The 12,667-nt window shown below is 38.7% G+C and overlaps 4 protein-coding genes across 4 annotated transcripts; 2 read left to right on the plus strand and 2 right to left on the minus strand.

Moving 5' to 3' along the window:
* Positions 1–573: 573 nt before the first annotated feature.
* Positions 574–2,492, plus strand: L201_002754 (uncharacterized protein; the record flags this gene model as incomplete). Its single annotated transcript, XM_066218523.1, has 8 exons — positions 574–609; positions 678–710; positions 778–909; positions 1,014–1,087; positions 1,173–1,287; positions 1,356–1,552; positions 1,633–2,227; positions 2,304–2,492. 8 exons carry the CDS (start codon positions 574–576, stop codon positions 2,490–2,492), a joined length of 1,371 nt encoding a protein of 456 aa, XP_066074620.1.
* A 1,470-nt stretch (positions 2,493–3,962) lies between these two features.
* Positions 3,963–4,889, minus strand: L201_002755 (uncharacterized protein; the record flags this gene model as incomplete). The annotated part of the gene is made up of 5 exons (XM_066218524.1): positions 3,963–4,125; positions 4,246–4,443; positions 4,539–4,633; positions 4,717–4,797; positions 4,851–4,889. 5 exons carry the CDS (start codon positions 4,887–4,889, stop codon positions 3,963–3,965), a joined length of 576 nt encoding a protein of 191 aa, XP_066074621.1.
* Positions 4,890–7,477: 2,588 nt separating this feature from the next.
* L201_002756 (uncharacterized protein) lies at positions 7,478–9,994 on the plus strand (the record flags this gene model as incomplete). Its single annotated transcript, XM_066218525.1, has 13 exons — positions 7,478–7,508; positions 7,582–7,691; positions 7,777–7,959; positions 8,034–8,055; positions 8,129–8,219; positions 8,319–8,370; positions 8,467–9,210; positions 9,283–9,343; positions 9,431–9,455; positions 9,520–9,575; positions 9,659–9,781; positions 9,862–9,886; positions 9,955–9,994. 13 exons carry the CDS (start codon positions 7,478–7,480, stop codon positions 9,992–9,994), a joined length of 1,563 nt encoding a protein of 520 aa, XP_066074622.1.
* An 861-nt stretch (positions 9,995–10,855) lies between these two features.
* Positions 10,856–12,574, minus strand: L201_002757 (uncharacterized protein; the record flags this gene model as incomplete). The annotated part of the gene is made up of 2 exons (XM_066218526.1): positions 10,856–12,395; positions 12,450–12,574. The coding sequence occupies 2 exons, from the start codon at positions 12,572–12,574 to the stop codon at positions 10,856–10,858; spliced, it is 1,665 nt and encodes a 554-aa protein (XP_066074623.1).
* Between the last annotated feature and the right edge of the window lie 93 nt (positions 12,575–12,667).

Below are 12,667 nucleotides of genomic sequence, written 5' to 3' on the forward strand. Positions count from 1 at the left end.
ACGGGTAGTGGGATGTGTGGATATTATTATTAGGAGATTACATACTTTTAGCCGTTAGTTATCAATTTGTTGACCAACCATATCGATTTCTCTTATCTTTTCCCTATATTCCCTATATTTTTAGTCTATCAAACACCTATCATACCTTGAGCGCATCATAGATCTTTGGAATCTTTAAATCTGACTGGTTAGAATTGTTCGACCGAATGAATCCGAAATATACATGTATGGTCACAATAGGAAGAAAACTCGGTTGATATCAGAGATATTGATTTATGATTGGATATTGATTATAGGATATGACCGGCATCTAACACTTCCGACGAATGATATCTGATTTTTCAACTTTTTCTGTCTTCGCTCCGATGATGCTGCTTGTTTCTTACCATACGAAGACCTCTTGCTCGTAGAAGAAAAATTGTATATAGAGGGTAGATGTCCATGAACTTTATTCTTGAATCTTTTCTCTTCTCATCTTAGCAATTAAAATAAGACTTGCAATTCATAACATAGATTCTTAGAGCAACTTAAATATCAATCATAGATTACACATCAACCAATCAGTCATTCACAATGTCCAACTTACCAGTCGAACCAGAATTCCAACAAGTGAGTAGCACTACATCTCATCTCGGCCATTTACAGGACATTTTTCACTGATATAATCTGCTTTATAGGCTGTTGCTGAAATCACTCAAACCCTCGAACCTGTAAGTAGAGCACTAAAGTACCATTTATCTCGTACGTGCGGTCGCTGATCCCATACAACTTCATTAGTTCCTTGTCAAGAACCCAGAATACAGAAGAGCTCTTGAGGTAGTCCAAATCCCAGAGAGAGTAATCCAATTCCGAGTAACATGGGAGAAAGATGATGGTTCCCTCGCTGTAAACAGAGGTTTCCGATGTCAAGTGAGTATTGCATCCATTTCATTTGACTTTGAGCTTTTCGGTAGACGAAATAAACAGAATAGATCGGACTAACGCGGACGTTTCAATCTCCTTTTTACCTCTAGTTCAACTCTGCTTTAGGTCCTTACAAAGGTGGTCTTCGATTACACCCAACAGTCAACCTTTCTATCCTCAAATTGTGAGTTTAATCAGTTCCGCTCATATCGGATGACAATATTATTCTCATAACTATCTTACTAATTTCGTGTGATTCTCGTCTATAGCCTTGGTTTTGAACAAATCTTCAAAAATGCTCTTACAGGATTAATGATGGGTGGTGGTAAAGGTGGTTCAGATTTCGATCCTAAAGGTAAATCAGATAACGAAATTAGACGATTCGTGAGTATTATCATCTCCTTATCACTGCAATGATATAGAAATTGATCATGATATTGCTCGTATCATAGTGTTACGCTTTCATGCAAGAACTCTCTAGACACATTGGTGCCGATTTAGATGTACCAGCTGGTGATATCGGTACAGGTGGTAGAGAAATCGGTTTCATGTTCGGTGCATACAAAAAATACAGAAATGAATTCTCAGGTATCTTAACTGGTAAAGGTGGTAACTGGGGTGGTTCTTTCATCAGACCTGAAGCTACTGGGTGAGTTTCTTCAGAGCTACTACGACATAACAACAAAGAAGAAAAGAGGAGTTAAGCTAACCTATGACATGATATCATAGTTTCGGTCTCGTATATTACGTAACTGAAATGTTAAAAGATCTCGACAACACCGATTGGAAAGGTAAAAAAGTATTAATTTCAGGTGCTGGTAATGTAGCCCAATATGCCGCTTTGAAAGTCATTGAATTAGGTGGAAAAGTATTAAGTTTATCAGATTCAACTGGATCATTAATTTCAACAACTGAAGAAGGATTCACACCTGAAGATATTTCATCAATTGCAGAAATCAAATTAGCTAGACAATCATTAACTGCATTTGTTGAATCAAATGGTGCAGAACAAAGATTTAAATGGCATTTAGGTGAAAGACCATGGACTTTAGTTGAGAAAGCTGATGTTGCATTACCATCTGCATCACAAAATGAATTAAATGGTGAAGAAGCCAAAGCATTATTAAAAGCTGGTGTAAGATATGTTGCAGAAGGTTCAAATATGGGTTGTACTTTAGATGCCATTGAAATTTTCGAAAATTCAAGAAAATCAATTAAATCAAGAACCAACACTGATGGTGTCATCTTCTACGCACCAGGTAAAGCTGCTAACGCAGGTGGTGTAGCTGTATCAGGTTTAGAAATGGCTCAAAACTCTCAACGAGTAAGTTCTATCGACCATATTTATCGCTATTTATGTAAATGACTGATTACAATGTAATTTAATTTGATTTTAATAGCTCAAATGGACTCCAGAAGAAGTTGATGCTAAATTAAAAGATATCATGGTAACATGTTACAAAACATGTTGGGAAACTGGTAAAGAATTCTCTGAAGGTGGTGCTTTACCATCTTTAGTTGCTGGTGCAAACATTGCTGGTTTCATTAAAGTAGCAAACGCTATGAGAGATCAAGGTGATTGGTGGTAAATTATTCACTTAATGGAGAAATGATAATGATATAAGGCTTAAGGAGAGAGGAAGATCTATACAAAAATACCTTTAGTAAAGATGATGTGCTGTTCGTTTGTTGACTATTAAAGACTTTTCGATTGTACAGTATACCCCAAAATGAGGGACGTTTGAAACCCCCATTGTAAAAAGTTACAATCCAAACTTTGTTAGTTACAGTTGTAGAATATAGAGATAAAATTTAGTTCCTCACTTTTGTACGTAGCTAGATATCTTATACAATGATAAATATTTAGAATTGAAAGTTCAAGATGTCATACATATGTAGGGAAGAAAAAAAGGAATATCAACCTTTATCATGTGTATGTATACTTATTCATTCCTGGATAACTTGCAATGTATAGGATTTTAGCAATATCAGTCGACAGCTTATCTCAACAGCAAACCAGCTTCCTTTACTTATGTTTTAGCATATACGCTTGATTCATGTTTGACGAGCTATAAGTATATGGTAGAATAGAGTACTGACATACAATCTAACTCTTCGAATACTGCTGCCAATGCCAAACGAGGTATAAGTTCCATTTTTCAAATTTCTGCATGCTAAAATATGTTGAGACTAGTAGTACAAAATCTGTTTACTTGTAAATCCACGTCATTTAATATATAAATATATATATATAACATAATATAAAAATATCTCTTTAGAGGAACCAAAAAAAAGGGAAGGAATGAAAAAAAGATGGGAATCAATACAAAATACTGAAAAGCTGGAAAGTTGGAAATTTTATTTGATACTATATATATATGTGTGTGTGTGATCGTATCTGACATATCTATAGGTAGGGAAGAGGAAATGCAACTATGGGGAAATATCGTTTCCAAGAAGCCAGCAATTTTAAATGGAAAGGATGAATATGGGGTTATATTGTGTTGTGTTATGGTGAATGATCTTGTATTTGCACATATTGTGATGTTTGCTTTTTAGTTGTCTAGCAGATATAATCGAAAGGGATTGGATCGGGTGTTCAAATTGTGTAGCGTGAACAGATCACTCATAGATGGATAATCTCTATAAAGATCTAGTTCAAACAGTATTGTTAACGTGTTTTTCGTTTTTCATACTTCCATCTAGTCATTTCCTAGTCCAGTTTCTTATATTCATAGATCATCCCGTTCGGGATAACATGTCATGGTTTTTCGTATTTATTATGATTACAGTGACGGATGATATCATTTTAATGAGGAGGTTGAAGGGTTTTCCCTTGATTGGCGTAATATACCATTAAAGGCCTGGTAAAACGATTGGTTCTGAGCTTGGGGATAGGGTATAACTAATGTTGATTATGCTGGATTGAATAATCAAAGTATTACTGCCGATATTGATATACATTTCACCTTGAGTCTTTGATATCAATCCTTATCAGCCATCTTTTTCTTCTTCTTCCGAACCAAAAACCCGAAATATTCGTGTTGGAAGAGCAAAATCTAAAAATCTGCTTCTGCTTCTTCATCTAATCTTTTTGCTAAACTACTAGCTTTTACAGGTGAAGAACCATATCCACCTGGATTTGGGTGATGAATTGGGTAAGATGATGGATGTGAACTTTCTCTAATTGTACCAGGTGGAGAAATCCTTGGATGATTACCACTATAATCAATCAAAATTCAAACAGCTCTTTATTAGCTAGCTCTCATATAAACGATACAGACAAACAACAAAATGCATATAAAACAGAATCTAACAATCTACAAAAATTGATCTACTTACCTCTCACTACCTCTTCTTTGATGATGATGTCCAGGCATTTCAATCGCTTCACTAGTAGCAGCAGGACTAATTCCGACACCTACATTTTGAGTAAGAGGTTTATCTGATGTAGGTGAGTGAGGTTCATGAGAATTACCTGTGGGTGAGGACGAGAGTATACCTTGTGGTTGACCTGTAGGAGGCGATGCGTGGGGAACGCTGGAGAACGGAATGGGGGCAAGGCGTTAACAACCTGATTTTTGCAATGCGAATCGAGACCGCAATATGAAAGCGATGACCGAATGTGTACTTACGCTTCAGGAGTAGGGTGAGCAGTTCCTGGTGCTTGAGCAGTGGGGACACCAGCTTTGGACATCATATAATCACCGGAATCGAAGTATTTTCGTTCCTGTAACGAAAGTTCAAGAATGAAAATCAGCGTGTTGTCCTAGTTCTTAGGTATGACCCGCAACCTCAGCTACGATGACTCACCTTTTGCATTTTGGTGAACAAATTTTTCCCAGGCACTTTACCATACATCTTGAAGGCTTTTTGGTCCTGCTCGCTCATTTGCTGTTTAAAGTGCGTCAGATTTCATCCCAGACAACTTAGGGACTGCGACTTACCGAGATATCAACCTTGTTCTGTGTGACGATAAGAGTCATAGTAAAATAAGGTCAGTAATGTTGTTGCAACCGCATAAGACAGAAGATGACCAGCGGAGGCAGTCATTAAGGTTATATGGATAGGTAAGAAGCGTCTACGAATAGGCAGAGGAGGTGGTATGGCGGATGAGTCTCGAAGGTGACCAATTGATATCAATAATCTCCCTCGTATCCGAATGGACTCCCTTTCGTTGACCCCCTTGAATTCAAACTAGAGTGCCAGATGTGGTGGGGCAGCATTTATACCCGAACAAACAAAGAAAGGAAGAATGTCAAGCGATGTAGCAGATTGAGCGGAATCGCTTTCATCCATTGACATCCGTCTCTTCGACTATGTACGATCAACTGGAAGGGTAAGGTGAATTATTCTACATGTCCGCTGTCCATGGGCAATGACCATTCAATATTCCATGCGCGATTTGGCTCCAATCACACTGATCCAATCCAAAAGAGTGAGGTAGCATTCAGAAGACTTACCATCTTGTGTGGGTTCATCTTGGAAAGATGTATATTCTCGCTAAATGAGGTGCTTCTATGACTAATTTGAGTACAGCTGATTCCTCCTTTATCTGTATTCACCAATCAACGTGGCTCTTCTCAAGACAGATAGTGGTGATTCTTGAGATGACTGATTGAGCAAAGACAATCCCGGTGAGTTAAGACAGATGTGCGAAGAAGGTTCTGAAGAGGAGGTCAAGCGACGTAGCGGTATTGATAGATGTAAGGCTTGGCGATATGGTAAACTACCAATAATCAAAAGTGAAGTCTAGTGTATTTGTGAAGCTGGATGATGGGGAATGGTGTATATTCGCAGGTGAAATAGTGAAGAAAGAAAAGTTAGATAATAGTCAGATTAATGGAGAATGAAAAGCAAGAGGTCAATGCGTTGTATATCTGATGGTGGTAATAAGGTAATATCAAAGTCAAGGTTAAAGGGGGAGTATGAAAGTGTTAATGTATGTTGTATGGTGGGAGTGAATATGGCGATTTAGTGTGATGAGCAGTCATGGATAGAGTTACATGCAGGAACAGACAATGAGACTGGTGACGATATATCCCTTTGCTTTCTAAATGGGTGTAGTATATAAAGTGGAGACAGGCGCAATCTAGGGCTGTGAGATGAGTATAGTGGGATATGTCGATCTATTAGTAAATTTACTAATTTTACTAATCACCCGAAAGAAGGGAGCAAGAGGAATAGATCTAATCGATTTCAAATATTCGTAATCAACCAATCTTCTTTGTCACCATCACCAAAACAACAACGTTATAAGTTAATTTAATCTAAGCTATCTCTTCTTAGGGGATACCGAGAAAACACGCTAATATCTAATCTGCGCAGTCGCAGTAACCGGTGCTTGTAACTTGTTGGAAAAAGCGCCAAAGTCAGAAGGTCGCCGGCGGAAGCTAAGCAGACAAAAGGTTTCATCTTTAGAGTTTATGGTTCCGTATAGGGTCAGCTATCTTGAATGCTTGCCCAAACAGGTATAGCTTCGTTGGTTAGAAATCCCAATCAATATCACCATGGAAACGAATGATTGGTTCCGACCGACAGAAAGTAAATCAGTACTGTACGATTTATTGTACCTAGCTTTGGGCCATCTCCCATTTTGTATGTTCTCGTGACTTTCTGTAAAAATCTCTAAGCAAGAAGACGCTAGGAAAGCGTACAACGAGAAGGGCTCAGCGTACTCGTTTTCAAAAAGGAATTCATCCTTCCGAGAGATCATTTGAGCTATATTTTTCTCTTTTTAATCAAAATCAGGTACAAGGAATCAAGCACAAAATTCCAAAAATTACGTCGTTTTCTGTATTCCCTAGATTAGATTTTAGTTTTTCTGTTAGATGGTCAGGTGGTGACGAGGTAACAATTCAACCATACGTGCGGTAGGTAATTTACTCGGTCTTGTGATCAGCACAATGCAATAATCGCAATTGAGGGCGTATATAGCTTCATACCTTCGGTGATGGTAAAGAATTGAGGATAGTGGATAGTAAGCACCCAGAATCGCATTCCCGTATTCGCTATTGGATAGCAATTTTCAACAATTGATGCCTCTTGGACGTTGTAGTCTTTGTCTGACTGATGTACCTTGTATGCAATCAACGTCATGTTGGTGGTCTAAGATCAAAGCCAATACCTCTCAACTGCTTCGATGAACCTCGTTATCAGCTATGCCAAACCTCATGATGCACCATCAAAAGGTACTACCTCGCATGCGGGCTACAAACTGATCAAGTACTCGAATCATCATTGTTGGCCATCTATTTTGGATCATCGAATAACCCAAGCTGGAGCAACAAGATGGATACCTATCTAACAATCAGTCGGCATGTATTATCGGATTTGGCCGGTCCGAACCGACTATTTTCGCAATAATGTGCGATTGTGCGATCATCATCTCAGGGGATGGATACCAAAATTCAATGTCTAAATATACATTAGGCGATAATATTAGATGTATATCCAAAGCCATTGATTTTGAGACATTGTATGAAGCGACAATATCATTGTGAAAACAGCGAATTCAAAGCTGCATGACATAGTCATCGAGGATACCACTGATAAGTAGAGGAATGCTGTCAGGATGACTTCGGCAGGTGCTATCATCTATAAGGGTGAGTTAGTTATGTAGATTCTCATTTTGCCGAAAATTTATAATGCATGATCTGACTGACCACACTGATATAGCTTTCATGCCTACGCTGAAGATGGTGTTATGTATTATGCTTGGATTTTTCGCTACCAAAAGAGGTTGGTTGACTGCAGCAGGAGCGAAAGGTCTCGGTGCGATAGTCATTGTGAGTCTGCTGTCTGCCATACAAAATACCCTTTCTTTTTTTCTCTTCATGGGTAGAACTCTAATCAATATTAATGCATATTTAGCAAGTGACATTACCAGCTTTACTATTTTCTTCAATGGTCACAGCTTTTACGCCTGAGAATATCAAAGCTTTCGGTCCTTTGGTTATCGTAGCTGTATCCTATCAATTATTAGGCTTAATATTTGCTTGGTTTATAAGAGAGATCTTTTATGTTCCAATCGATTTTAGATGGGGGATTTTGGTAGTGAGTTGTATTTCTCCACTAAAAAATACTCTAGATCATCCGCATAAAGCTAAATGGCAAAAAATGTATTTCAGTCTGGATTAACCTCAAATTGGGGTAAGTGGATCGCAATGATACATGTCTCTAGAAAGACTCCAGCTCATGTCATTGATGAATTCCTTTATTTCAGGTAACTTACCCACTGCTATAGTGCAGACTATGGCCAAAGAAGCACCTTTTAATCCTGCAAAAGACGTCGATTTGGGCGTTGCATATATCGCGTGAGTAGTAGCCTTACAATTACCGTGGTATTCCCGTTCATATCGGCCGTCAAATGCATAAAATAAGTGGAGTGAGCTAATCAATATGTACATCCACAGCATTTTTATTTTCATTATGAATTCTACATTTTGGGGTCTGGGTGTACACAAGGTAAGATTCCTGATCAATGGCTTTCTCCAGTCAATCTATTTTTTCGGTCAAAGTAAAAGAAATGTCTAACTTTACCATACTTTTTAACATGTACAGCTATGTGGATGGGATTTTCAGGACGATAAAAGACTTCAGGATCAACCACCTTTAAAGGAAAGATGGTCATCCCAATTCGTATCAACCAAAAACAAGTTATCAAAATGGACTGGAATCAGGAAAAATATTGAATCTCAATTAGATATGGAAAGTCAGACGATACCAGGAATGGAAATGATACACGGCTCACAAGAAGACGAGGAAGTGAATACCAAGCCAGAAGACCAAAAAGAGATTGAACCTTATATCCCACCGGGAACAACTTCATCATCATCATCATCATCTCAGCCGATCACCTCAATTCCAGTATACAAAACAACAACTAGGTTATCGAAAGTAAATTCAGCTAATAGTGTAAAACGATCTACCAGTAGAATCCAACAGTCTACAACGAGTAATGCAAAGAGTGATTCACCTACCCTACCTTCTCCAGCTAATCACGAAGATGGAGATGATCATGAAAGTACTTCAACACCTGCTCAACCTTTATGGAAAAGACTCGGTTTGATATTATACAACCTCCCAAATGTTACCAAAGCAATCATAATAAGTGTACCAGTCGCTACCATACAACCTTTAAAATCCTTATTCGCACCTACCGAAGGATGGTCAGGTGGTAAAATGCCTAATGGTCCAGATGGTAATCCACCTTTATTCTTTTTCATCGAAACTGCTTCCTTCTTAGGTGCTATAGCTGTTCCAGGTGCTTTGTTGTTATTGGGAGCTAGTTTCGCTAGACTCAAGGTTAGTGATAAGACACAAGATAGAACTTCTTCAGGCATGAACCGTATACTAACCCGAATTTACTTACTGTAGATACCCAAGAATTGGCATGAAGTGCCACTTGGTGCAATAATAGCTCTGATGATATCGAAAAGTGAGTTGAACTGAGTTGAGCGTTAGAATGAATACATTACAGTCTGCGTCAGATCGCTTTACTTATATGTTGTTTTGATTACTTCAGTGATACTGGTTCCTGTCTTCGGGATGTGAGTTTTCGTGTTTTATGAAGACAAAAATGAGCCAAAATTAACGCTTTGACTATTCATCCAGTTTCGTAATTCAAGCTTTCAGAGATCATACTTCATTATTCCCTCGCGAAGACAAAAGTAAGTAATATCATTTGTATATATGTGAGATCTTGATTCAACTAGTTTCTGGGGAAAATCCTAATACTTTCTTTTGTAAATAGTACGAACTTTTATATCTATCCTTTTATCTGGAACACCTTCGCAAGTACTTCAACTGGTTGTTACTCAGACTTATAATCCTGATGGAACTGCCGAAACCTTAGCGACTTTTTTGCTACTTCAGTGTAAGTTGCTCAAATGCTCAAAATTTTGCCTGGACTCAAATATAGGACACTACTATACTGACTCATTTCATGCTATATAGATGCGGTAATGTTTATATTTTCAACGTAAGTTATGTATAATGACAAATAGTGGAAGTCGTGGCTAATCTACGACCTCTCTATATTGCCAATAGAGCGATTGCAGCGATTGCATTGTATATAGTAGAACAGTAAAATATTTTATATTCATCTTCTTAGGGCTATCCTATGTATTTGTATAATATGCAATCGGATTTCATTTCACGTTGATCTGGCGATCTTGCTTCTAAGAGTATCAACCGCGAATTATCATATCTCGAAACTCCATTCCTTTCAACCCTCCTCTAGGTTGAGTCTGGCATTGCTTATACGCGATCTCTGAGCCCTTTTCACGAGAGATCGTTTATATATATAGGTACTTTTGAGAAGGCGAATCAGATAAGTAATGCAACTAGTAAAGCTAGGCTCTACTGAGTTTAACGCAATTCTTGATGTCTCTCATGCAGTAGAAGCTACTTGAGGCTTATATATTTCACTTTCCAGCTCTTTGTCATTAAAGCCGGGAAATCGTTAGATTATGGGTAACAACACTGCTTCTGAACCAGGCTAATCAAGAACGTGTGCAAGCAATACCAAGATAAAGTTTACATGTAATGATTTTTATGCATTTTGTTTGGTTTAATACAAATTGAATTTTGCTTTTTTGTTGTATGTGCACGATGTACAAAATGCAATGTAGCATATATATATGTATATCTATATATATATAATCTAGATACTGATTTTGTCTAAAAAAAAAGTTATATACTTTTGGATGTTGAATGAATGGTATGGAATATATTGAATCCGATAATATAATGCTAGGTAAATAATATGCTATAACAACGTGTAATGCTTGGTTTTTGGGTCATCATATGATGCCCCTTTTTGTTTCGTATATATGATAATTTTGAAAATGCTAAATGTGAAATTTTGCTGTGATGTTTTTTTATGGTTGTGTGATGCACGTTGTTGAGAACCTGTTATATATCCCTTACCCTCAGCGCCTTCTATGTTCTATCCAGCAGCAACGCCGAAAACTTGATCTAATTGTTTTGTAGCTCTATCTATTTCTTCTTTTCTTTCTCTTTCTTTTTCTTCGTGTTCTTGTCCTAATCTAGAAGAACTTACGTACAAAGGTGACCTTTTACCTCCACTTGCAGTACGTCTCATCATAGGTGCAGTTTCACCTATTATCTTTCTTCTATCTGCTGTAGCTTCAGATGCTCTTCTAGACCATGAAGGTATAATTTGAGGTGATTGAGGTTGTTGATGTTGATTTAAGGTAGGAACAGCTGATCCAGGTGATATTTGTCCCGATCCAGATCCTGAATTCTGTCTACTATGTTGTTCACGTTCACGAGAATCCCTTCCACTTGGTCGTTCTCTACCTCTTTCTCTTTCACGTGAATTTGATCTACGTTTGGATTCCCCTCTTCTGGTTCTTGATCTAGATGGAGCCTGCTCTCTATCAGCCGGTCCACCAAGATTTGAAGTAATATGTCCAACATGATGCTCTTGTCTTTCCCTTGATCTACCTCTTCTAGGCGAATCTATGGTAGCTACACCTAAAGCGTCTCTGCTTCTACTTGGTCGTGTGGCAGATGATTGAGCTGGAACTATGGGTGATGCTGGCATCATGCCATTTGACTCTTTATGACTTGGAGTGATGACATTCGTTATTAATGGTGCAGGTGCAGGTACAGCAGGTATATTTTTTCGTTGCGTTATAGGTGAACCTGGTATAGGATCAGACCGTGATCGAGACAACAAGGTGGTTGTAGCGGAAACTTGTGGGCTTGAAGGAATACCAAGAGGGAGTGTCGTACGTCCAGGCGTACTTAAACCATTTGGTCTGGTTGGGTAACCTGAAGCTGATGATTCCGATACTATACGTACAGATCTCGGCGTAGGCTCTTCTTGAGCGTGAGGAGCAGAGATCACTGAAGGACCGAGACTAAGACGAGAGAATCCAGCATCTATGAGATCTGCTCGATCCTTACTTGAAGCTCGGTTTCGATGATTTGCAGGTTTACCACAAGCGCATCTCGGTATTAAGGCATTGGGCGACAATACGGTATTCACTGCACTAGGTTTTCGACCGAATCGAAGTGTATCTATCGATGTACCAGCAGGGTAAACGGTTGATCCCACAGATCCAGGTGTTTGACTAGGAGCAACGAGAGGGGAGGCTCGAGGGTGATAAGCTGGGATTTTCATAGGTACTGAAGAAGCGATACTACCAAATTGCTTGGTGGGGTAAGCGGGAGGTGGAAGGTCGAACGTGTCTCTCTTGGGAGAGTCAACTTCGGATGGGTTTGTTTGTGGTGATTGTAGTGGAGATGACGAAACAGATGATGAACCAGAAGACGTTGAGCTACTACCCCTATTCTGAGCTGACACACGGGGTGATCTTCCAATATGGTAAGTTGGTCGTACTAGAGGACTTAAAGCCGCAGGTAGCTGTGAGGTGATCTTGACACCTCCATGATTGGCATGAACAGCAGGAGAGGGTGTTCCTTGATCTCGAAGTCGACATTCCGAAGAACAGTAAAGCCTGAATACAAATATTAGTAAATATAGATGATTCTGTTGTCATCGAAGCACTCACCCCTTACAAGCCTTCTGACAGATAAAACATCTCTCAAAATCTTCTTCGAACATGGTATGGAGTGTTGAGGGCGGAGATGCACGAGGCAAGCCGCACTTTCGACACAGCTGATTTGAATAAGGCATTTTACATATGTCAGTTGGCAATTATTGTATAATAGGGTAGGACGCGGTGTGAATATGCTTCCGTAGGGAGCGATAGATATTGAACGAGCGTTT

Source organism: Kwoniella dendrophila, chromosome 3 (assembly GCF_036810415.1).
Source record: "Kwoniella dendrophila CBS 6074 chromosome 3, complete sequence".
Lineage (NCBI taxonomy): Eukaryota > Fungi > Basidiomycota > Tremellomycetes > Tremellales > Cryptococcaceae > Kwoniella > Kwoniella dendrophila.